The sequence below is a fragment of the Canis lupus genome, chromosome 27 (assembly GCF_048164855.1).
Source record: "Canis lupus baileyi chromosome 27, mCanLup2.hap1, whole genome shotgun sequence".
NCBI lineage: Eukaryota > Metazoa > Chordata > Mammalia > Carnivora > Canidae > Canis > Canis lupus.
The window spans coordinates 20,260,563-20,284,185 of NC_132864.1; the positions used below are offsets into that span (position 1 = coordinate 20,260,563).

Here is a 23,623-nt window from a genome sequence, read left to right on the forward strand (position 1 = left end):
TTTTCCCACTCACTTGGGAGTATCAGGAGACAAGGTTCAGGGATAACTATGGCTTCCTTCCTCTGATGTGTGGATGATAGGGTGAAGGAAGAGAGCAGAACAGCAGACACAGTGATAGGGGCCTGGTGTGCTCCTGAAGGACAGCACTGACAGTGGGGTGCCATGATGTCTCCAACCAAACATCCAGGCCAACAATTCCAGGAGCCCACGGTTTTCAGAGTGGAGATCTTGGAACGGAGTAGGGGGTCTATCTACTCATGAGTGGCAACCATTACTGTGAAGAGCCAGAGAGTAAATACTTTAGGCTTTGTGGACCATATAGTGTCCCACCCAACTACTCTTCTGCCTGCTGTGGCTAGAAAGCAGCCAGAGACAAAGAGTTAAACAAACAAGCCTTATTTGAGATGTGCCTTTGACAAAACATTCACAAAGCCAGGTGGCAGTTTGCTGGCCCTGCTCTGTCCTCCTAACTACAGGTTTCCCTGTGGCTCTCTACGATGTGTTTGGCTCCACGTTCCAGATATCCACTTGTTTGTGAGCTTTGCTGCTTTTGGGGCTTCAGTCATCTGATGCTAATGTGCCGAATGTCCTCAGACAGCTGCCTTCCATGGCCCCAGGTCGTATCAAGTCCAACATACCCCAAACTGAACACTTTCTCCTGCCCCTGAAACAAGTCTGCTCTCCAAACACCCACTCTTAATGTGGCCAAACGGTCTCCCTCATTGGAAAATCTGGACAGCCTCTCTCTTGTTATCTAATGAAGTTCTGTCACTTCTTAACCATTCAAACTCTTTTGTTTTGAGCACCTACTGTGTCTCAGGAACGGTGTTAAGAGCAAGGGAAGCACAAAGCAAAATGTGGTCCTTGTTCTTAGAGAGCCTAGTCCATGGTGAAAACACAATAAATAAGCAGTCACAGTATCCTTAGAGAAAGGTCTGCGAAAGGACCAGCACTCAGCTGATGGGGCGGGGGAAGTAGACAGCCCCAGAGGGGCCAAGGGCTTTCAGAGGCAAAACTGAAGCTCGGCAAAAGGTAGATGGCAAATGGGGCTGAGAGCTAAGGAAAGGTTTTAGGCAGCACTGCAGCACGCACCGAGGCCCAAAGCAAGAGGACAGGGCCTGAGTGAAGGATGTGGCCAGGCAGCGGAGCACCAAAGCAACTATGAGAGCTGAGGAAGCTCAGGCTGGCAGGGTCAGACCCCTGAGAAACTAGTAAACCATACTGAAGAGAATGAGCCTGATCTGCAAGGCACTGGGGTGAAGGCTCTAAGCATTTTATGAAGCTTATTCTGGCTACAATATTTAAAATGGGTTCAAAGGGTCTAAGGGTGGAGGGAAGAGCAGGCGGATGGCTTCAGCAATAGTCTCAGAGACAGAGCCACGTGCAGATGTGCAGTAGACATTTGGGTACAGTGATCTGGAGCTCAGGGTCCAGGTAGCTGTAGCGTACAGATAGTAACTGAAGCAAACAGGCCAGGTGGCATCATCTCGGGGAAAGGTGCAGAGAAAACAGAAGTCTGAGAAACTACCCCGCAGTGTGGAGCCTCTAGAGAAGATACACAGGACAAGGAACTAGCAAGAGCCTGAGAACCACAGACCAGAGTCAAAAGAACAGAGCGTTCTGAGCGGGAATAGCCTCAGTGATCAAGAGAGATAAGGAAAGCCAAATATCTATGGATCTGGCAACAAGAATGGTTTCAGTAAAAAGGGGTCATTGGCTCCCTTGGCAAAAGCAGTGTGTATGTGGAGGGGAGGAACGATCCCCATGTTCTGGAGCATGTGTGGGAGGCGAGGCAGGAGGCCATCACACAGCAAGGTTGCACGCAGGCACCCACGCTTGCACAGCCAGTCCCAGGGCTTGAGCCCTGCAGGGGAGACAGATAAGGAGGTGGCCGCAGGGGAATGCCAGTGGGGCCGTCATGAGAGTGCCTTCTGTGCTCTTCCCCAAAGATGAGAGATATTCAAGTCAGCAGAATGCTGATATCAGAGAGCAGAAACAGGGAACTGTAGACAAAGGAAAACAGAATGGGATCCAGAGCACAAGGGGCTGCCTTGGAAAATTGGTAGGACATTTTCTCCAGTGAGATGTAGAGGAGGAAAAGGAAAGGTAGGGCCATGGGTCAAAATAAGGAGGGAAGTCTGGCTGCAGGAAGCAGAAGGTGCCTTGGTGCTTACAGCCTCCAACAGCCTGCTGGCCCACAGGGGTGAGGCGTGAGGGGGCTTGGGCACCACTCTGCCTGGACACAACTCTTGAGCCATCATCAACATGTGTGCAGGTGGCTTCGGCAGGCTCTCCGACTGCCCGCCACCTCAGCTGTTCCTGACTTACTGCAATTGAAAATAAGGCGACTTTCCCGTCCTGCCAGTTTGGGAATGTTTCCCTTTTACCTAAGAAGGCCAAACTATCTCCAAGCCATCCAGAAACTGATCTAAAAAATATTCTACACACACACACACACACACATTCACCTTTACACACAGATGTGTATGTACATCATCAACTCTTGTCAGGCAGGTCCGTGGGCCCACTTCTGGGCCATGTGCAGGTGGGAATAACCTACTTTTCTATCCTCTGAAATGGTCCCCACCCTTCAGGGTCCACCACACACCCTGTTCCGGAGAGGAGCCTTTTCCAACTGTTTCAGTGTCCCCTGGACTCTTCCTCCTCAGGGGTCCCAGTTTTGCTGCTCTGCCTTGGGTGTTGCTCCCCCAGCTCAAGGACATGCTTTCGGAAGGGAGCCCCTGAAGCACTGGGACCCAGCCACGTTGCATTCCTGATTCCCCAATGAGGGGGTCACCAAGTGCTCGATCCCAGAAACAAATGAATGGTTGTCCTGAGAAAAATATTCTGTGTGTAAGCAATTTAGAACTTTAGTGACATCTGCTCAGCAGGCTAGCACTCCTGGATCATCCAAAGGGGATACTGAAGTACTTCCCCAGCAGGCAGGTGAGCACTAAAAGGAGTCTGTAATCAAAGGTAAGGGAGTGAGAGCTCCTATAAACTTTCCCCCAGAGGAGAGGTTAACCTTACACCTTCTGAGGCTGATGTGTAATTAAAGTACAGAATTGACTTATAAAAAGCCATGCTTTGAGAGGGTCTCTGCATTCTACAAATGATCTTGATTAAAGAAAAAAGCAGCAGGAATTAAGTTTGTACACCTCAATATCAAAAATAAAGTGAAAAAATAAAAGCAACAATTGAGCTCTGGCAAGAGGGTTTTGGGAAGTAGGTGGTCACTTCAGTAGAGAATCTAGTTCTACCAGAGCACAGGATGTTCCGGGAGGACATCTGCTACCTGGGCTACATATTACATCTTAAGATAGGAGTCTCAGGATTTTCCCCCTAATGCATCCCTTCTTAGAACTATTTTAGACCTCTGAAGTGGGGAATAAATGAGCCAATTTAAATCTATGCAATGTGGAGTCAGACTATTTACCACTCTAATAACATGAGCAGATGATTTTATGGTGATGTGCCTATGAGTGCTCAGAATGAAAATTCTCTCGGCAGGCTGCTCTAAATAAACAAAATGGATTATTAACATATTCCCATGGAAAATCCAGGGCATGATGGAAATGTGCAGCTGCTGCCGCGCTGTAACACGCCACTGGACTCACACACCTGCTGCCCCCACAACTTGCTAAAAGGAGTGTTTCTGATCGTAGATGCTCTGGTCCTCTCCAAGTACTTGCCACTGGCCACAGGGGTCATTAGAAAACCGAGAAGCCCAAGTAGGACTGTATCAGAGTTCAACAGTTTTCAAAGACAATCAGTCCTTAAAGTCCAGCAGGCAGACTGGAAGACCGTCTATGATTCATTTCTTCCTTGTCAAACAGGGGTGTTTATATATGGTCAGTTTCCACACTAACAGCACAGCTTGGAGGGTGAACATTTAAAGTTTTGCTTCCCTATGCTGAGTCAACATAGGGCAAAAATATATTTGGCACCAGCAGGTAAGTAGCAGAGCTGAGGCTCTGTAGTTCTAGGTATTTAAGGTACACACACAAAGAGAACAGGCAACTCCTGACAGTATAACCAATTTTTTTGGAATAAAGGAAACAAAAAAACATTTAATTGATGGCTGAAGATCAAGATGCGAGAGTGAATAAATTTATTTATTCTCCAGGCTGATAAAAGGATAAACTTCCAAGGGCCGCCTTTCAAGCTAGGATTTCCCTCTCTAAGGTAAGAGCAAAGCAGCAAAGTAAAATAATTACCTTCTCTGGCCAGATTCCCAGGTGGAAGTAGAGCCTGGCTTGAAGGAGGAGGAGTTGCACCTGGTCTGGATACATTGCCAGATACAGATCCAACGAGTCTCTCAGGAGCTGGTAGGATTGGTCGATACCTTCCCTAGCAGGGGAAATAAATCATTGTCTTACTCAGCTTGCCCCTGAGTGGGAGACCCTCTTTTCCAAGGTTCAGGTTTTAAAAGTAATGGACACAAATGCCACACCTTTTCTGATCCTGGTACTTCCTCTCTGTTAAGCAAGCAGTTATAATGATCTTAATAATAACAAATCCCAGAAGAAATAGAACTTTTGCAACTCACTTTGGTGGTAGGCATTAAATTAAAATCATAGGCACTTCCATTATAGAGTCCCTCAATAACACGGTTATAATTAAAAATAAATTCTGACTAGGTGGGGCACTGACAACTTTTAGGAAAGGAAAACTGTTCTGTAGGACACTGCAGTGGTTACAGACACACATCGTAGGACACACATCGTTACAAGTTTACCCAAACCTACAGAATGCACATCAGCAAGAATGAAGCTGATTGTAAACCATGGATTTTGTTAAGGACGAGTTTGTGGAGATTCATCGACCAGAACTAACGTCCCACTCTGATAGGGGGCGGTGATAGTGGGGGAGCCTGTAGAGGGAGGGAAGGGTGGGGGGGGTACAGAAGAACTCTCTGTACTTTCTCCTCCATTTTGTCATGACTCTCAGATTGGTCTAAAAAACAAAGTCTATTTAAAAAGAAATAGGGATCCCTGGGTGGCGCAGTGGTTTGGCGCCTGCCTTTGGCCCAGGGCGCGATCCTGGAGACCCGGGATCGAGTCCCACGTCGGGCTCCCGGTGCATGGAGCCTGCTTCTCCCTCTGCCTGTGTCTCTGCCTCTCTCTCTCTCTGTGACTATCATAAATAAATAAAAAAAAAAATTTTTAAAAATAAAATAAAATAAAATAAATAAAATAAAAAATAAAAAGAAATAAAGAGGGCAGCCCCAGTGGCTCAGTGGTTTAGCACTGCCTTTAGTCCGGGCCGTGACCCTGGAGACCCGGGATCGAGTCCCACGTCAGGCTCCCTGCATGGAGCCTGCTTCTCCCTCTGCCTGTGTCTCTGCCTCTCTCTGTGTGTGTGTGTCTCTCATGAATAAATACATAAAATCTTAAAAAAAAAAAAAAAAAAGAAATAAAGAATTCTACCATAAGGCAGAAAGCAATGACTACAACGTATGACCTTCTATTTTCCCTGTAAGACAAATTTCCTTTGAATCAGAAGCAAAATAGTTTCATACTTTTGTTTTCTTATCTAAGTGATAGAAATGTATCAATCAAGAGATGACAAAGCACTTGGGACATGAGAATACCCTGCCCCCCCCAAATAAACTTTACCCATCTAAAGCATTCTTGTTACTAAAGAATGCTTTCAATTTATGGACAGCTTGTGCCATTGCACTGCAAAGGTGCCAAAGAAAAGTCACTTAAAACAGCTTAAACCGGGACAGCATGAGTTTCTTTCAGTGGTGGGTCGACAGCTGTAGATATCCCAACTGCATGCCACAGCAGCCCAAGCAGAGAGATTCATCAAACCATATCCTCTGTAAGGCCATCTGCACCTCCAAAGACATGCACTCTGCACAAGTGCTGGAAAACCAAGAAAACCTTACCGCTTTCCTAGGCTTAAAAGGTTTCCCACCATTCGCTGCAACACCTTCTTGACATTGACCACTCCATATAGTGCAGCTGTCACGTGCTGACCGATCAAGTATTCACACTCCTTCACAGTCAGCTGCTTTCCCTTCCCGAAGGCATCTATGTAGATGTAGTCAAAGATGTCCAGGCTTGCCCTATGCAAACGGCACATGTAGTTAGCCGATTCCTGGATCAGTGCTGAACAAGCCAATATCTAACTGCCCATACCCCCGTACCAATAAGTAGCTCAAATTAGAGACTTGAATATTAAAACCAGCAATATTTCTACTTACAATATTAAGGCCTTGTCTAAAGTTCAAAATGTGACCCTTTATACGTGCCCTGCTGTGTTAAGACTGCAGAAGATGGGTGTTTAGGGAACAGCACCAATGTGTGCCATCAAATACAGCTTTGGGGGGAGATTAAGCCAGATTAAACCAAGTTGAAAAGAGAACAAACTAGAATTTATTGAACTGGTCTACAAAATGCTCAATCAGAAGTTTGGCTGAGAGCAATACTGACAGGCCTTGAAGCCCTCTCTGGACTCCACAGACTGGCACAATGTCTGTAGGCCCAGTGCCCCTGAGGCTGAGACAGTTACGGAGCCCTGCCCCATAAGTGCTCTGCTCCCAACTCTGCGGACATGCTCAGGTGGTCACTCAGGGCTCAGCCTGGGAACCTGCGCCACACCAGGAAGAATTCCTGCACCTGACCACGCCACCCCTCCCGTGAACCGTGCTCTCGTATATGGTGGTGTTCCGTGCTGAGTGGGAGGAGGCACACAAAGCAAGTCCTCACCGGTTTGAAGAACATATTCTGAGGACTCCTGAGGGATTTAGGTGGGTCTTTGTTTCAGGGATACTTGGTTTTTTTTTTTTTTTCTTGAGCACCTGTTCCACTTTGATCTTATGCCTACTGCAAACCATGTAAGAGATTTTCTCTTGGGCTGCTTTATAAAGCCCAGTCAGATTTCTTCCTAGAGTCCTATTAATATCCTTCCTGTGGCAAGACAGATGGAATGTTCCAGAAACAAGGGATACTCTTCAACTCTTTTTATGAGTCTAGAAGAACCACACGTATACAAATTTATAAGCAAAAATCCTAAATAAAACATGAGCAAATCAAATAACAGCAATGTATTTTTAAAAATACATGAAGATTAATGATTAAGATACATGTACCTCAAAAATAAAAGAACTGAATGTTAAAAAATCTATTCCAGCTAAAAGAGAAAATAATATGATTATATCAACAGACATAGAGGGGAGATTTTGGGGGAAAAAAAAGTCTAATGCCTACTTTTTATTTTTTTTTAAATTATTCTTTTTAATGCCTACTTTTTAATAAAGCTTAAGCAAACTAGAAATTTAGAAGGCACTGATAATCCCAGCGGAAGGCAATACCCCAAACATCATGCTTGATGATCAAATTTTAAAGCATTCTACCTACAGTCCTACCCAAGACAAGGCTACCTGCTATCACTGTTTCTACTCAATTTTGTGCAAGAAGACCTAGTTAGCAGAGTAAGTACAAGAAACACAAACAGACAAGGGCTAGAAAGAAAAGAAACAAAACTGTCATGATTCATAGGCAATATGATGCTCTGCAGAGAAAACCCAAGAGTTGACAATGAGCTCTAATAATTTATTCAGCAAAGGGACTCATTATCAAATCTAAACCTAAATATCAATCATATCCCTATAAACCATCAATACTTAGTAAATGTAATTTTAAAATTACCATTTACAATAGCAACAAAAATGTAAAGTTCTTAATGAATAAATCTATCAGGAAAGCAATGAACTTCATGAAGAAAACAATAAAATCTTTTTAAAAGGGAACCTGGGTGACTCAATCATTTGAGTGTCTAACTGATATCGGCTCAGGTCATGGTCTCAGTGTCGTGAGATCAAGCCCCGCATCGGGCTCTGTGCTGAGTGTGGAGCCTGCTTAAGATCCTCTCCCCTCCTCCTCCCTCTCTCTACAAGTAAATAAATAAATAAAGTCTTTATAGGGACATTAAAGATAACTCAAATGTGTAGGGAGGCATCATATTCACAGGCAGACTCAGTGAAACACTGATGTTGCTCACATTCGTGTATGAATCCAATCCCAAGTAAGCTCTGGTGCCAATCGATGTCCATATGGGCTTTTGAAGGAACCTAGTAAATGGATTCTAAATCTATAGAACAAAAGGCTAAGAACAGCCAAGGGAATTTTGAAGAACTCAATGGGGGTCTGACTAGCAGGTACTAGTTAATGGTAAAGTTACAGTAAGAAAGACAATATGGTCTTGGTGCAGGGGCAGATCAGAGACCAAAGGCACGGGGAACATGGGTAGAAGTGAGGACTTGGAGAGCCTGCAGCCTGCTTTTGCTTCAGGCAGATCACCCTCCACTATTCTCAGCAGCTTCCCCTCTTTTCCCAAGGACCCAGCCCGGGGCTGTGTTTATTTCTGCCAGGTGCCCGGGGTGCTAACAAATTACTCCACTGCTCATTTGCACTGTTAATGTACATTTGCTGTAGCCTAAAAAGGAAAAATGACAGTTACCACGCACAACAGTACCCAGCAATAGGTTACTATGGCAAATAATATGGTAACTGGATTTTTAAATGTTTTATATCACGCAGAGATCCTAGAGGAATTATTACATGGGCATTTAAGAATATTTTTGAGATATTTGGAGAAATTGGTTGGGTTATTTAGGGAGACAGAATGGGCTGAAAAAGCATATTTCCCATTTGCAATAATGGAAAATGGGTGTCTGCTATCCAAAAAGGAAGCTATGCAATATATTTTTAGAAACAACTATGTAAAAAGAAGGGAAGCCCATACATACCATTTAAGGAAGTATACGTGATGAATTATAATAATGTGCATGCAAATAACAAAAACTTTCAGATAGGGCAGCCCCGGTGGCGCAGCGGTTTAGCATCGCCTGCAGCCCGGGGTGTGATCCTGGAGACCCAGGATCGAGTCCCATATCGGGCTTCCTACAGGGAGCCTGCTTCTCCCTCTGCCTGTGTCTCTGCCTCTCTCTTCGCTCTCTCTAAATGAATAAATAAATCTTTAAAAAAAAAAAAACTTTCAGATAACTGATGGGTATCTCTACAGAGAGAGGAAGAAGGGAATGAGGAAGAATACCCAGGAGGTTCCAACTATATGTGTTTTCTTTCTTTCTTTTTAAAGATTTTTTATTCATGAGACACAGAGAGAGAGGCAGAGATGTAGGCAGAGGGAGGCACAGGATCCCTATGGGGAGCCAGATGTGGGACTCGATCCTAGGACCCTGGGATCAGGACCTGAGCTGAAGGCAGACGCTCAACCACTGAGCCACCGAGGTGCCCCATTAATCTAGGGGTAGAAATACAGAAGTGAGTGGGGTACCTAGATGGGTCAGCTGGTTGAGCACCTGACTCTTGATTTTAGCTCAGGTGATGATCTCAGGTCCTAAGACAGAACCCTGTGACTGGCAGCACAGGGCTGGCTTGAGATTCTCTCTCTCCCTCTCCTTCTGCCCTCCCCCCCCCCACTAGCACATCTATTCTCTCTGAAAGAAAGAAAGAAAGAAAGAAAGAAAGAAAGAAAGAAAGAAAGAAAGAAAGAAAGAAAGCAAGCTATACCTTTCTTCTAAGTATGCTTCACAAATTCTACTAGGTGTGTAAAGCACTGGGTCATCTCAATCCTCCAAACCACTTGAAAACCATGTGCCCCATTTTTCCAGAGTAAAAAACAGACTCAGAGGAAGCTGACAGCTGAACCCTGCTGGACTTAAAAGCTCAGGTACTTTCTATTATTCCACTCACTAGAGGGTATCATAGTCATTCAAATAACAGATATAATTAAATAATGTTGTTTCTTTTTCCTCTAAATGGCACATTTAATAAGAAGATAGTTCTGCCTATTTGATGAACTATATCTTTCAGAAAAGCTAAGTTCCGGCTGATAAGAAATTTGCTTTGCACATGAGTGAAGAATGTGACTACTCTGCCCTTTTCCCCACTCTCCCTTCCTCCTCTTCTCTCTGGTGAGGAGGGGGAGAGGGAGAGATTTTATGGAAGACTACAAAGTAAGATTTTCTTTAAGAACTCTTGTATCTAGATGAACTTTATAGATATACTCAGAACATTTCATCCTAAAACAACAGAACATGCATTCTTTTCAAGTGCACATGGGACATTCTCCAGAACACATCACATACTGGGTCATAAATCAGGCCTCAACAAATACAAAAAGACGGAGATCATACCATGCATCTCTTCTGACCACAACACTCTTGAAACTTGAAGTCAACCATGAGAAAAAATTTGGAAAGACCACAAATACATGGAGGCTAAATAACATATTACCAAACAATGAATGGATCAGCCAGGAAATCAAAAAGAAATTAAAAAATACATGGAAATAAATGAAAATGAAAACACAACTGTCTCAAACCTCTGGGCTGCAGCAAAAGTAGTCCTAGAGAGAAGTAATATAACAATACAGGCCTACCTTAAGAAACAGGAAAAATAAGTCAGTAAAATCTTAAAAAAACAACAGAACTACGGCCAATATCCCTGATGAACATGGATGCAAAAATTCTCAATAAAATACTAGCAAACTGGGGATCCCTGGGAGGCTCAGTGGTTTAGCGCCTGCCTTTGGCCCAGGGCGTGATCCTGGAGTCCCAGGATCGGGTCCCAAATCAGGTTTCCTGCATGGAGCCTGCTTCTCCCTCTGCCTGTGTCTCTGCCTCTCTCTCTGTGTGTGTGTCTCTCGTGAATAAATAAGTAAAATCTTTAAAAAATAAAAAATAAAATACTAGCAAACGGAATCCAACAATAATATTAAAAGAATCATTCACCACAATCAAGTGGGATTTATTCCTGGGTTGCAAGCGTGGTTTAATATTTGCAAATCAATCACTCTGACACACCACATTAATAAAAGAACCATATGATCATCTCAATAGAGGCAGAAAAGCATTTGACAAAGTACAACATCCACTCATGATAAAAACACCAACGAAGCAGGTTTAATGGAAACATACCTTAACATAATATAAAGGCCATATACGGAAAACCCACAACTAATATCATACTCACTGGGGAAAACCTGAGAGCTTTTCCTCTATGGTCAGGAATGAGACAAGGATGTCCACTCTCACCTGTTATTTAACATAGTACTAGAAGTCCTAGCTACAGCAATCAGACAACCAAAAGAAATAAAAAGCATCCAAACTGGCACAGACGGGATGCCTGGGTGGCTCAGCGGTTGAGCGTCTGCCTTTGGCTCAAGGTGTGATCCCAGAGTCCCAGGATTGAGTCCCACATCAAGCTTCCTGCATGGAGCCTGCTTCTCCCTTGCCTATGTCTCTGCCTCTCTCTGTGTCTCTCTCATGAATAAATAAATAAATAATCTTAAACAAAACAAAACAAAAAACTGGCAAAGTCAAACTTTTACTGTTTGCAGATGACATGATATACTATGTAGAAAACCCAAAGGATTCCACCAAAAAAAACTGCAACAGCTGATACATACATTCACTAAAGTCACAGAATAGAAAACCTACCTACAGAATTCTGTTGCGTTTCTATACACCAATAATGAAGCAGCAGAAAGAGAAAATAAGGAATCAATCCCATTTATAATTATACCAAAACCAGTGAAATACTTAGGAATAAACCTAACCAAAGAAGTGAAAAACCTGTACTCTGAAAACTATGAAACATTGAAGAAACCGAAGAGAACAAAAAAATGGAAGACATTGACATTCCATGCTCATGGATTGGAAGAACAAATATTGTTAAAATGCCTATACTACCCAAAGCAATCTACATATTTAATGCAATCCCTACCAAAATACCAACAGCATTTTTCTCAGAGCTGCAACAATATTAAAATTTGTATGGAGCCACAAAAGATCTCGAATAGCCAAAGCAACCTTGAAAAAGAAAAGCAAAGCTGGAGACATCACAATTCTGGACTTCAAGTATATTACAAAGCTGTAGTGATCAAAACAGTATGGCACTGGCACAAATATAGACACACAGAACAATGGAACAGAAGAGAAAACCCAGAAATAAACCCACAATTATAAGATCAATTAAACTTTGACAAAGCAGGAAAGAATATTCAGTGGGGAAAAAAATCTCTTCAACAAATGGTGCTGGGAAAACTGGACAGCAACATGCAACAGTATCAAACCAGACCACTTTCTTACACCATATACAAAAATAAATTCAAGGGCAGCCCCGGTGGCGCAGCAGTTTAGCGCCGCCTGCAGCCCAGGGCGTGATCCTGGAGACCCTGGATCAAGTCCCATGTCGGGCTCTCTGCATGGAGCCTGCTTCCCCCTCTGCCTGTGTCTCTGCCTCTCTCTCTCTGTGTCTCTATGAATAAATAAATAAAATCTTAAAAATAAATAAATAAATAAATAAATAAATAAATAAATAAATAAATAAATTCAAAATGGATTAAAAACCTAAAGGTGAGACATGAAGCCATTAAAATCCTAGAGAATACAGGCAGTAACCTCTTTGACATCAGCCGTAGCAACTTATTTTTAGATATGCATCCGGAGGCAAGGGAGACAAAAGCAAAAATACACTATTAGGATTTCATCAAAATAAGCTTCTGCACAGCAAAGGAAAACAACCAAAACCAAAAGGCAACCTACAGGGGCAGCCCGGCTGGCTCAGCGGTTTAGCGCTGCCTTCTGCCAGGGGCCTGATCTTGAAGACCTGGGATCCAAGTCCCACATCCAGCTCCCTGAATAGAACCTGCTTCTCCCTCTGCCTAGGTCTCTGCCTCTCTCTCATGAATAAAAAAAATAAAAAATAAATAAAATAAAATAAAATAGGCAACCTACAGAATGGAAGATATCTGCAAATGACAGATCTGATACAGGGTTAAGATCCAAAACTTATAAAAAATTTATTTTGGTGCCTCACTAGCTCAGTCAGTGAAGTGTGTGACTCTTAATCTTGGGGTTGTGAGTCTGAGCCAAGTACTGGGTACAGAGAGGTTACTTAAAAAAATAAGGGCGCCTGGGTGGGTCAGTCAGTTAAGCATCTGCCTTCAGCTCAGGTCATAATCCTGGGGTCCTGGGATCAAGCCCCATGTCAGGCTCCTGGCTCAGTGGGGAGTTTGCTTCTCCCTCTCACCACTCATTTTCTCTCTCTCAATCACTCTCTCAAATAAATACATAATTAAAAAATAAAATCTTAAAAAAATGAACGTATAAAACTCAACACCCAAAAAAACAAATGATTCAGTTAAAACATGGGCAGAAGACAAGAAATGACATTTTCCCAAAGCAGACATCCAGATGGCCAACAGACACGTGACAGAATGCTCACTATCACTCACCATTGCAAAAGAAACCTACAAGGAAACGCAAATAAAACCTACAAGGAGCTATCATCTCACACCCATCACAATGGCTAAACTCAGTAACAAAGGAAACAACAGGTGTTGGTAAGGATGTGGAGAAAGGGGAACCCTCTTGTACTGTTGGTGGGGATGCAAACTGGTGCAGTCACTGTGGGAAACAGTATGGAGGTTCCTCAAAAAATTAAAAATAGAACTAATCTATAGGGCAGCCCAGGTGGCTCAGCGGTTTGGTGCCACCTGCAGCCCAGGGTATGATCCTGGAGACCCAGGATCGAGTCCCACATCAGGCTCCCTGCGTGGAGCTTGTTTCTCCCTCTGTCTGCGTCTGTGCCCCTCTCTCTATGTGTCTCATGAATAAATAAATAAAATCTTAAAAAAAAAAAAAAAAAAAGCCCTAACCGTAACCCTAACCCAGCAATTGTCTTAGTACAAAATTAGGACAAAAATACCAATTCATTCAAAGGGATACATGCATCCTGATGTTTACAGCAGCATTTTCTACCATAGCCAAACTATGGAAACAGCCCAAGTGTCCATCAACAGATAAAAAGAGAAAGAAGTGGTATACTTATATACAATGGAATATTACTCAGCCATAAAAAAGAATGAAATCTTGCCATCTGCAACAATATGGATGGATCTAGAGCATATAATGCTAAGGGACATAAATCAGAGAAAGATAACTACCACATGACTTCACTCATGTGGCATTTAACAAAACAGAAGAGCAAAATGGGGAAAAAGGAGAGGCAAACCAAGAAAGAGACTCTTAATTACAAAGCTGATGGTTACCCGAGGGGAGGTGGGTGGGGGATGGTTGAAATAGCTGATGAAGATTAAGGGGTGCCCTTGTGATGAGCACTAGGTGTACTACTGAAGTGCTAAGTCACCTGAAACTAGTATTACACTGTATGTTAACTAACTGGAATTTAAATAAAAACTTAAAAAAAAAAAAGCAGTTTCCGTAAAACAGAACAAGACAAAAACCTCTTTGATCTGATCTGCTTTGAAATAAGGGGCTTTAAGATCTAACCTAAAACCCTGAACTGCTAGTCCTCTTTATTTACACTTACTTTGAGACAACTGTAAATTCACATGCAGTTTTAAGAAACAATACAGAAAGATCCCGAGTGCCCTTCTCCCAGAACCAGAATGCTGACACAGATGGCCAAGGAACACCACAGTTGCCCCACCACCAGCGCTCTGGTGAACCTCTGTTGGCTACTGCTCTTCCTCTCAGCACTGTAGGAGTGAATCGTGAGGACCAGTCACAACGTGGCATAGGTGGCTCACCCTTCTGCACCTTGGCACCATCTTAACAAGAAGTGACTGGGGAAGTTGACAGGTTCCAGTGGGACCCCCAACTGCCGGGCAATTGTCAGGTAGAGCAGGGACATGCTGATTGGGATTCCTGTTCTGCGAATCAAAACCTAAAGGAGAAAAAAAAAATCCTTTAGCTTCACGAATAGGAACTATTATTTTCTCATTCCTTCAATGTAAGTTCTTACAGGGCACCCACTGTGCATGAGGAATGATGCTAGGTTTTTGTGGTTTAAGTGGATGAGCATCTGATTTATTTGATTAGGGGTCTGCAGACTGCAGTCGGTGGGACGTATCTAGTCCACTACCTGCTTTTGTACAGCCTGCGTGAGAAGAGTTTTTACATTTTTTAGCCTTTAAAAAAATAGTAAAAAAAAAAAAAAAAAAAAAAGTCAAAAGAATACTATTTCGTGACACATAAAAATCACGTGAAATTCAAATTTCCACGTCCATATAGGTTTCATTGGAACACTGCCACATTTGTTTGTTTTTGTAACCTGAGCAGTGAGGATACACAGCAAATGGCCTGCAGAGCCAAAACGTGTGGCCCTTTACAGAAAGTTTGCAGACCTGCGATTTAGGCTGTTCTTCCAAAAAGAATTAAAGGCCATTTCAAGGAAAGTATGTAAAATATGACAGCAAAAAATTAAGGTAGCAAACAGGTCAACAGAATAAATGTGAAAAGGGTGCCAAGGAGGAGGTACAAAAAAACTAAGTATCAATGATATGGCTAGCCAAGTGTCCTCCAACCCTTCTACAGGCCAGTGCAGAAAAAAGACCTGATTAGTTTCACAGTTAGTGTTCATAAGATACAAACTGACCAAACCAAGTCAGAGAAACACCTACTTCTATACAGGAAACTATCTCAATGGTTTTCACAATTCCATAGCAGTATCTTTATAGTAAAGACAGAAATGAGTATCGCTGGGCACTGAGAGATGAAAAGACAATGTATTTGCTCTCAAAAACTATACAATTTTTCAGAAATGAGCTTTAAAAATACATATTATTATGTTTTAATATACCCACATTTACCTGGTGCATGTATAAGTTTAGGGCATTATAGTAATCCATCCGGTTCCCCTTAAACTTCAGTTGGTCATAAAGGACATAGTTCATGGCATCCAGCACCTGGCTCTGGAGCTCTATTTCCATTATCATGGAAGATTCACCTGAAACACAGAGATCTACTCTGAGGACACAAGCACTCCCAAAGTTGTGACCAATGTATCCCAAAAACCCTTAACACACAGACATTGGCAGTGCCCCAACAAGACCCAGCAGAAACAAATAATTAATTTAAAGTCTTTCACATTTCCAGGTGAACATGTGGTTGTGTCATTAACTGCTTTTCTGGTGACATAATAGAAACACCCTATAGAATTTCTCAAATTAGCCAATCGCGCTACTAGGTTTTCTTTTGCAAGTACAGCTGGATCCAAAGCAATTCCACACCTGCCTTGAAGGCCAAGCTGGGGTGTCGACTGTTTATGCCCCGAAGGGTTTTGCAAACAAGCTCCACGATGCTGTCAATCTGGGCCTGGATATCTTTGAGGCTGATGTCAGAAAGAGGATTGCAGTACTGGTCAATGTATACAGCACCTGGAAATGAATAGGAATTATTTTTTTTTTTTTTTTTTTTTTTTATTGGTGTTCAATTTACTAACATACAGAATAACACCCAGTGCCCGTCACCCATTCACTCCCACCCCCGCCCTCCTCCCCTTCTACCACCCCTAGTTCGTTTCCCAGAGTTAGCAGTCTTTATGTTCTGTCTCCCTTTCTGATATTTCCCACACATTTCTTCTCCCTTCCCTTATTTTCCCTTTCACTATTATTTATATTCCCCAAATGAATGAGAACATATAATGTTTGTCCTTCTCTGACTGACTTACTTCACTCAGCATAATACCCTCCAGTTCCATCCACGTTGAAGCAAATGGTGGGTATTTGTCATTTCTAATAGCTGAGTAATATTCCATTGTATACATAGACCACATCTTCTTTATCCATTCATCTTTCGTTGGACACCGAGGCTCCTTCCACAGTTTGGCTATCGTGGCCATTGCTGCTAGAAACATCGGGGTGCAGGTGTCCCGGCGTTTCATTGCATTTGTATCTTTGGGGTAAATCCCCAACAGTGCAATTGCTGGGTCGTAGGGTGAATAGGAATTATTGAAAAAGTTCCTATTTTTACTCTTTTCTTATCAGTTTGTCACTTAGCCCGGGCATCTGGGGCTAAAGTTCTTTGTACCATCCTACCAGATAAAATTCATTCGTGGATGGCAGATATTGCTGCTATTACACAGAGAAGAGCAACACTCTAATCACAAACAAGTTTGCAAACTTTTTTTTTTTTTTTTTTTAAATAAACCAAACCCTATCTCAAAGGTCATGGACTCAAAAAAACCAGCATGTTCCCTATTCTATTACAAAGAGAAATAAATGCCATAAAGGACATCTTTCCAATAACTGAAAACATAATGGCTAAGACAGTTCCTTTACTTAAAAAAAAAAAAAAAAAAAAAAAAAGACTGAACGCCCTCAATGAGAGATTTCTACAAATTATACCCATCAAGGGTTAACAAGTAAGTGAACTCTGGAGATAATTGTACTTTTGAATTAGAGAAACAGTGACACTCAGGGAACCAGCAGCAAAGACGTGTACAAGGTACATTGGAGACAGGGTCTCTGGAAAACTCCTGCTCAGCTCTTTACTGTCTTAGGCCGTTTTCTAACCAAATGCCAAAGGGCTAACTTGGTCATTTGGTTAGAAGACATTTTCACTTGGGAAGCTGTATATGACTTTTTTTTTTTTTTTGAGTCATTTTAAATTCAAGAGGTCAGGATCTTGACTCCCTACTCACACTGCAAGGAGTTGGAAGCAGGCATCAAGGGATTTAGACTAGACCCCAGCCTCAGTTTTACCCCTAGCTAGGGAATGGCTCCTACGCTTTCCTGGGATGGAGTTTCCTCATTTGTTGGCTGAAGGACTTCCCCAAAGTGCATTCCATCCTAATGCTCTGATTCCTAGACTTTGTTAATGCTATTAGATTATTCTTGTCAGTCACCAAGGATCAAAACCCTAGAGCTGACTTCCACTTGCTCAACTACTTAAAAACTTCCAATGGCTACCCAGTGCCCACAACACTGATTTGCAGGAGTTATTGAAAACCATATTATTACTTAATATTTGGAATGTGAAAAAGAAATGATTGTCTTCATAAATAAACTACAGAAAACGAAGCCTGTCAAATTATTGAACAGAAGATAGGCTGACTCTCCACTCCAGTACCCATAGAATATCCCACCAGGGTGGTGAGGCTGTTTGATTTTGATCAACTGAAACAGAGTTTTCACTTCTTTTTGGATGAGGACACTTTTACACACTCAAGAAGAGTCTACACCAGACACTGTGGAGAACACAGTGATCATAATAATGTAGGGACAAGGGACACAAGAAATGTTAATGACCAGCTGGAGAACAAAATGCACACACCTGAAACGGGACACTATACAGTGGTTTACTAGTCAATGCTATTGCATGTATGCCTTCTGAGGTGAGTTAAAACCTGCAAGTGTTGCAGTAGTCAGCAAAAACCCAATGGAAGTTAAATTTGAACCGAACTTTCATGGCCAAGTAAGATTTAAGAGGGAATTCTAAGAAAACGGGGATACCACTATTGAAGATATGAAGCCAGGAGGGAAGATAATGACCTGGCTGGAGCAAAGAGGGTGTTTTAGAGAGTAATGGGGAAAGGTCTGGGGTTCAGGGAAAGTCCAGATTATGCAAGGCACTGAACAGCAGGTTAATTAAAAAACAAAAAACAAAAAAAAAAACAAAAAAACCCAGGACATTAGTTGGCCAGAGTGGTGAAAAGGCCAAGTTTCAGGCTGAACTGATGCTAGGTGTCAGCAGCCCTGAGGCTGAGATTGAAGTGCCACTTCGAAAGTGGCTGCCGGAAGTAGGGGTGACAACCTGCCTGACCACAGAAACAGAATGGGGACATGCAAACACTGGAAAGGAAGAAAACTGATGAACTGGTAAGTCAGAGGGGCCAGGGAATGAAAATGAAGGAATGGTCATAGCCGTACTTCACAACCACAATTTATGGCAGTGCTTATGTAATATGCTAGGAATTTAAATTCGTTTAAAAAAATGAAGTCACATTTGTTTTTGTCTGACTTAGCAGGAACAAAGTTATTCCCCTCATTTCTGTCCACTCGACTTCTTTCTCACTTCTCATTATGAACAAGCCAACTTACTAACATGCAAGAACACCTCGGCCTCATTAAACTCCGACCAGGAGAGGTAAAGGGATTTGCTGAAGGTCACACGGAGACAAAACTGGACAAATTTATTTGACTTGGAAATGACGCTTCAAAGCTTGGAAAAAGAGAATTCAACCTCATTAGCTAACTTACTAACCTTGTGCTTTGAACCAATGGTGCATCCTTCCAAAACACTATCTCTTCAGCTGACAGCCAAACATTCTGGCAAAATCTTAGCTCTAAAGTTTAACAGTTTTGCCTGCCTAAATGATCAGAAACCCACTTTTCCACTGTTCCACCTTCAGGGATGATCTCCCTCCTCTGAGGAACAACTTAGCTGCCTGTCGAAAGATCACTTGTAGAGTCTCACCTTCAAGATACGATTCATAGTCATCAGGCTGCTGAAGAAATGCCTTAAGGTTATTTAAAATTTTCTGTTGGCGTAGGTAGTAAAGAATTTTTTTAGCATAGTATTTCCAGGTCAAAGCTTTTCTGGAAAACAAACAAACACATCAATGAGCATTAAGATACTAAAGCCTTTGACTACCTTATTTTTTACTTTGAGCTACTCCTAGGATGCAAAAAGCCTACTTAACAAGAAAAATGTAAGTCGTTCGCGTCCACATAGTACTTTTTATCCCAGAAGCAGACAGCACAATTCAAGACTTTGCATTTATAAGTAACAGTAAGTCATTCGTGCTGAAATCCAAGAAACACTGACCTGTTTGGCTTCAGATTTACTAAAAAGAAATCCAAGAGAAAACTGAAGAGCTGGGGTAGCTGGCTGAAGCTCAGAAACCAGAGGTGAAGTGTCTGGAATCCTTTGCTGGCCCGTGGGCACCTGCTTTAGGAAACTCAGGCCTTGGCCTCCTGCTTTTCTCCTTCTACGCTCACTGCCATGGTGATCTCATCCCGTCTCATGATTTCAAATATTCTCTCCACTGACAGCCCTCAATTTATTTTCCAGTACTCATTGCTCCTCTAAACTCCAAACCTGTATATCCAACTGCTACTCCACACTCCAACTTGGCTATCTGGTGAATTCCTTAGGAGGGCTTCCCCTCCCAGTCATCCCCCTCAGGGAAAGGCAACTCTGCCACTGCCATCAGGCCGAAAGCCTTGGCGTTCTTGCCTCCTTGCTGGCTTGCTCTCAGAGGCCACACTCACTCCGTCCACCAGTGCTACTCGTTCTATCTTCAGAGTCCACTGGACATGTGAACACTTCTCACTAACTCATTTAAGCTGCCACCATCTTTTGTCTATATTATAACAGCATACTAAATGAGCTTCCAGCTTCCAACGCTGGAAGCTTCTATAGTCTCTCCTCCACACCGTAGCCAGGGTGCTTCAGTTAACGTGGTTGAGTCACAGCACAAAAATCCTCTGCCCCAAATTTTCCAGGGGTTTTCCACCTTGCTCAAAGTAAAAGCTGAAGTCCTAAGGATGACCTAAGAGGTTCTTTAAACTCTGGGCCCCTCAGCCCTCTGACCACAATTCCTGCTACTCCCTGCCCCCACTAGGCTCTGGCCACCCTGGCTTCCCTGCTGTTCCTTCATCACACCTGATGGTGCTCACCTTGGGCCTCAGCACTCTCTGCTCCTTGACTGGAACATTCCATCCCTAGAGATGTGCAATCTGTGCCCTCGTCTCCTTTCAGGTTTTCATTCAAACGTCACTTTTAGTAAGGCCTTCTCTCCTCACCCCAAATACTCTTCTCTGATCAGTATTTGTTTATGGGAATTCCCATCTTCTTATGTAATAAACCATCTTTACTTGGTTAGTGACTATCTCCCCCACTAGAATGGAAGCCCCATGAAGACAAGGCTCTCTGTGTTGTTCACTGGTGTATCCTCAGTGCCCAGGATAGGACCTGGCACATAGTAGATGCTCAAATAAATGCTTGCTGAGTGAATGAAATGCTTCACCAGATATTCCAAATGTACACATGGATCATGGGAAACAGGAGGGAGACAGTGATTAGTTTATCTGTGACTTCGGGGAAATAAAGGACTGTCATTCTCAGTAAATGAGAATCAGCAGGGCTAGGTTCTATCAGCCTTTCAATCTTTGAGTTGTAAAGTATGTCAGTCTAGAAAATTTTATGAAACAAATCAGCAACCTAATGAATTAAGCTTAATGCAGGATTATAAGGCAAACATGCTTGTATCCACCACTCAGGCCAAGAAATGACTTCGCAGATGCCCCAGGAGCCCTCTGGGGCCCTCTCTTCCCATCTACAGCCATCACAACCCATACCTCCATGCTCATCTCTGCCTCACCAAATGTACATCCCTGAGCACTCTACACTAGCCCGTTTTGAGGTCATTCAAGTCTTTTTATCCACAGGATCCCCCTCCATCTTTTCTTTCCCTTGCACTTTGTTGAAGAAACCTGGTTGTGTGACCTGCAGTTTCCCACAGTCTGGAATTTGTTGACTGCATCCACAAGGTATGGGTTCACATGCTCTTCTGTCTTCTGAATTTCCTGTAAATTGGATGTAGATGCTTGGTCAGATTTAGATTCCATTTATTTGGCAAGACTACTTCACAGGTGGTAGTGAAGTCCTTCCATCAGGAGGCAATCATGCCTTAGTTGTCCCTTTTGGTGATGTTAGCAGCCACTTCTCCTCAAAGCCCAGGTCCATTAATTCATTAGAGGTCGCAAAGTGGTGATCCTCTAATTCCACATCCTTTCTTCAGTTAATAGCTAGAGCATTTCTATAATGAATAATTTCCCCTCATCTACTATTGGATTCCCCCAATGGCACAATATCCAGGAACAGCAGGATAAATGCTCCTATCTTTCCTTTTATTGTTTTTCAAAATAATAATAATTTAGATTCTTATTATCCTCCATAGGTGAACAATTAGTTGTCCCTGAGTATTATTATGAACTACCAGAGCTAAACACAGTTGGGGTGTTACAACCCATCTCAGTTTACTAACCACACTTCTGTTCAAATCACATCTCTGGCCAATGGAAAAAAGCCTCTCCACATTGGTCCCTGAACACTTAGAACATGAAGTATCGCTTACAACATGAAGTATTGGTACTTCTCTTGATATCTGGTTCCAGACTTCCAAGATGCTCCACCCTTATATTTTTACAATTCCTATATCAGACCTAGAATCAGTCCTTTCCCCAAAACATGGCTTCTTTTGATGGGAAATGGTATATCAAGACTACCATCTGGGTATTAGGGATCATCATTTTCTAGTAGGTTGGTTATTGTTTCTAGACCTTTTAAATGGACAAAAATAGTAAGTCTAGTGTATCTACGTACACACACACACACACACACACCTACATATTTTTAAATGTATTTCAGGAATTCATACTGACACTTCTAAATCAAATTCACAACTGTATAGTTTTTACCATCTTCTATTTTATATCTCCAATCTTTTCTTCTTCCAGGAATACCTCCCTTCTCCAGGATACCAGAGATGAATTAGAGTATCACCTAGGTACTTGTTTGCTTTATTCCACATCTCTCTCTTTCTCTCATAAACACACACAAAGCCCAGCCACAGAATAACAAGACCAGTATTTTCATCAGCTTGATGAGTACTGAGAACCACTAAATATTTTGGTTATATTCTCCCCTATTCTCTACTCATTTAAGCAACCGTACTAGATCTATACTGAAAAGGCTTATGGCCATTACATACAATACTTTCTACCCTTTTAACTGTCACTTGGACTTAATTCTACAAGTAAATACATATTTAATGCTCACCGCTAGTCCTTGTGTCATTGTCTCTGGTTGTTCTGGTTGTTTGAAGCTCATTTTCTAGCACATTTCTCATGAAGGGCTCAAAAGTCCCCAAGTCCTTGCAAGTTGGTAAGTTTGTCTGCAGCCTTTACACTTGGAAGTCAGTTTGGCTGGATATAAAAATCCTTGGCTGACATTTCTGATCCTTGAGCATCTTAAATATGTTACTCTTTTTTCCTCTGACACAGAGCAACTGTTGAAAAGTCTGATGGTATTCTGATTTTCTTAACCTTATAAATGACTTCATCTTTTTTGTTTGGATGCCCAAAAGACTTTTCTGTCTTTAAAATCCAGTAGGTTTACTGAAACATGTCTCAGTGAGGGTCACCTTGGGTCATTTTCTCAAGTAGACCATATGTCATTTTCAACATGAACTTTATTGTACTTTGAATACAATACTGAACTTTATTAACTGTTTATTGTTTCAAATCTTTTTTAAATTTTTTTTTTTAATTTTTATTTATTTACGATAGTCACACAGAGAGAGAGAGAGGCAGAGACATAGGCAGAGGGAGAAGCAGGCTCCATGCACCGGGAGCCCGACATGGGATTCGATCCCGGGTCTCCAGGATCGCGCTCTGGGCCAAAGGCAGGCGCCAAACCGCTGTGCCACCCAGGGTTCCCTATTGTTTCAAATCTTTATTGCAAATGTACTCTCTTTAAAGATCACACAGAACACCATAAATACAAGATGTTTTCACATATCCAGAGATTGGTGCTTCAGCATTTACAGAAAACTATCCTTCCTTCCTATGATTTCCATATTTGCCCAATAAGCATTTCCTAGGAATGAATATGAACAGAGTCCTTCAAGAACACTGGCATCCCAAAATATTTTCAAATGTGAGAGTATTCCCTGTCATTTAAAAATAACACTGTTTTAGGCTCAAAATACATGTCAGGCCCAGAAGTGACATATCTATGACCTTCACTTCTAAAAAGACTGTAATAGTGTACTTT

General features: G+C 42.3%; 1 protein-coding gene across 3 annotated transcripts in view; it reads right to left on the reverse strand.

Annotated features, from left to right (window-relative positions):
* The window catches only part of FBXO21 (F-box protein 21), a 47,282-nt gene that overhangs the window by 17,594 nt on the left and 6,065 nt on the right, over positions 1 to 23,623 (reverse strand). For all 3 annotated transcript variants that reach the window (XM_072802683.1, XM_072802682.1, XM_072802684.1), the window contains exons 4-9: positions 19,259 to 19,380; positions 16,072 to 16,218; positions 15,652 to 15,788; positions 14,590 to 14,726; positions 5,894 to 6,073; positions 4,218 to 4,350 (exon numbers count right to left, since the gene is read on the reverse strand). In XM_072802683.1, the coding sequence (XP_072658784.1) occupies positions 4,218 to 4,350; positions 5,894 to 6,073; positions 14,590 to 14,726; positions 15,652 to 15,788; positions 16,072 to 16,218; positions 19,259 to 19,380 (856 nt within the window). The remainder of the gene's footprint in view (positions 1 to 4,217; positions 4,351 to 5,893; positions 6,074 to 14,589; positions 14,727 to 15,651; positions 15,789 to 16,071; positions 16,219 to 19,258; positions 19,381 to 23,623) is intronic.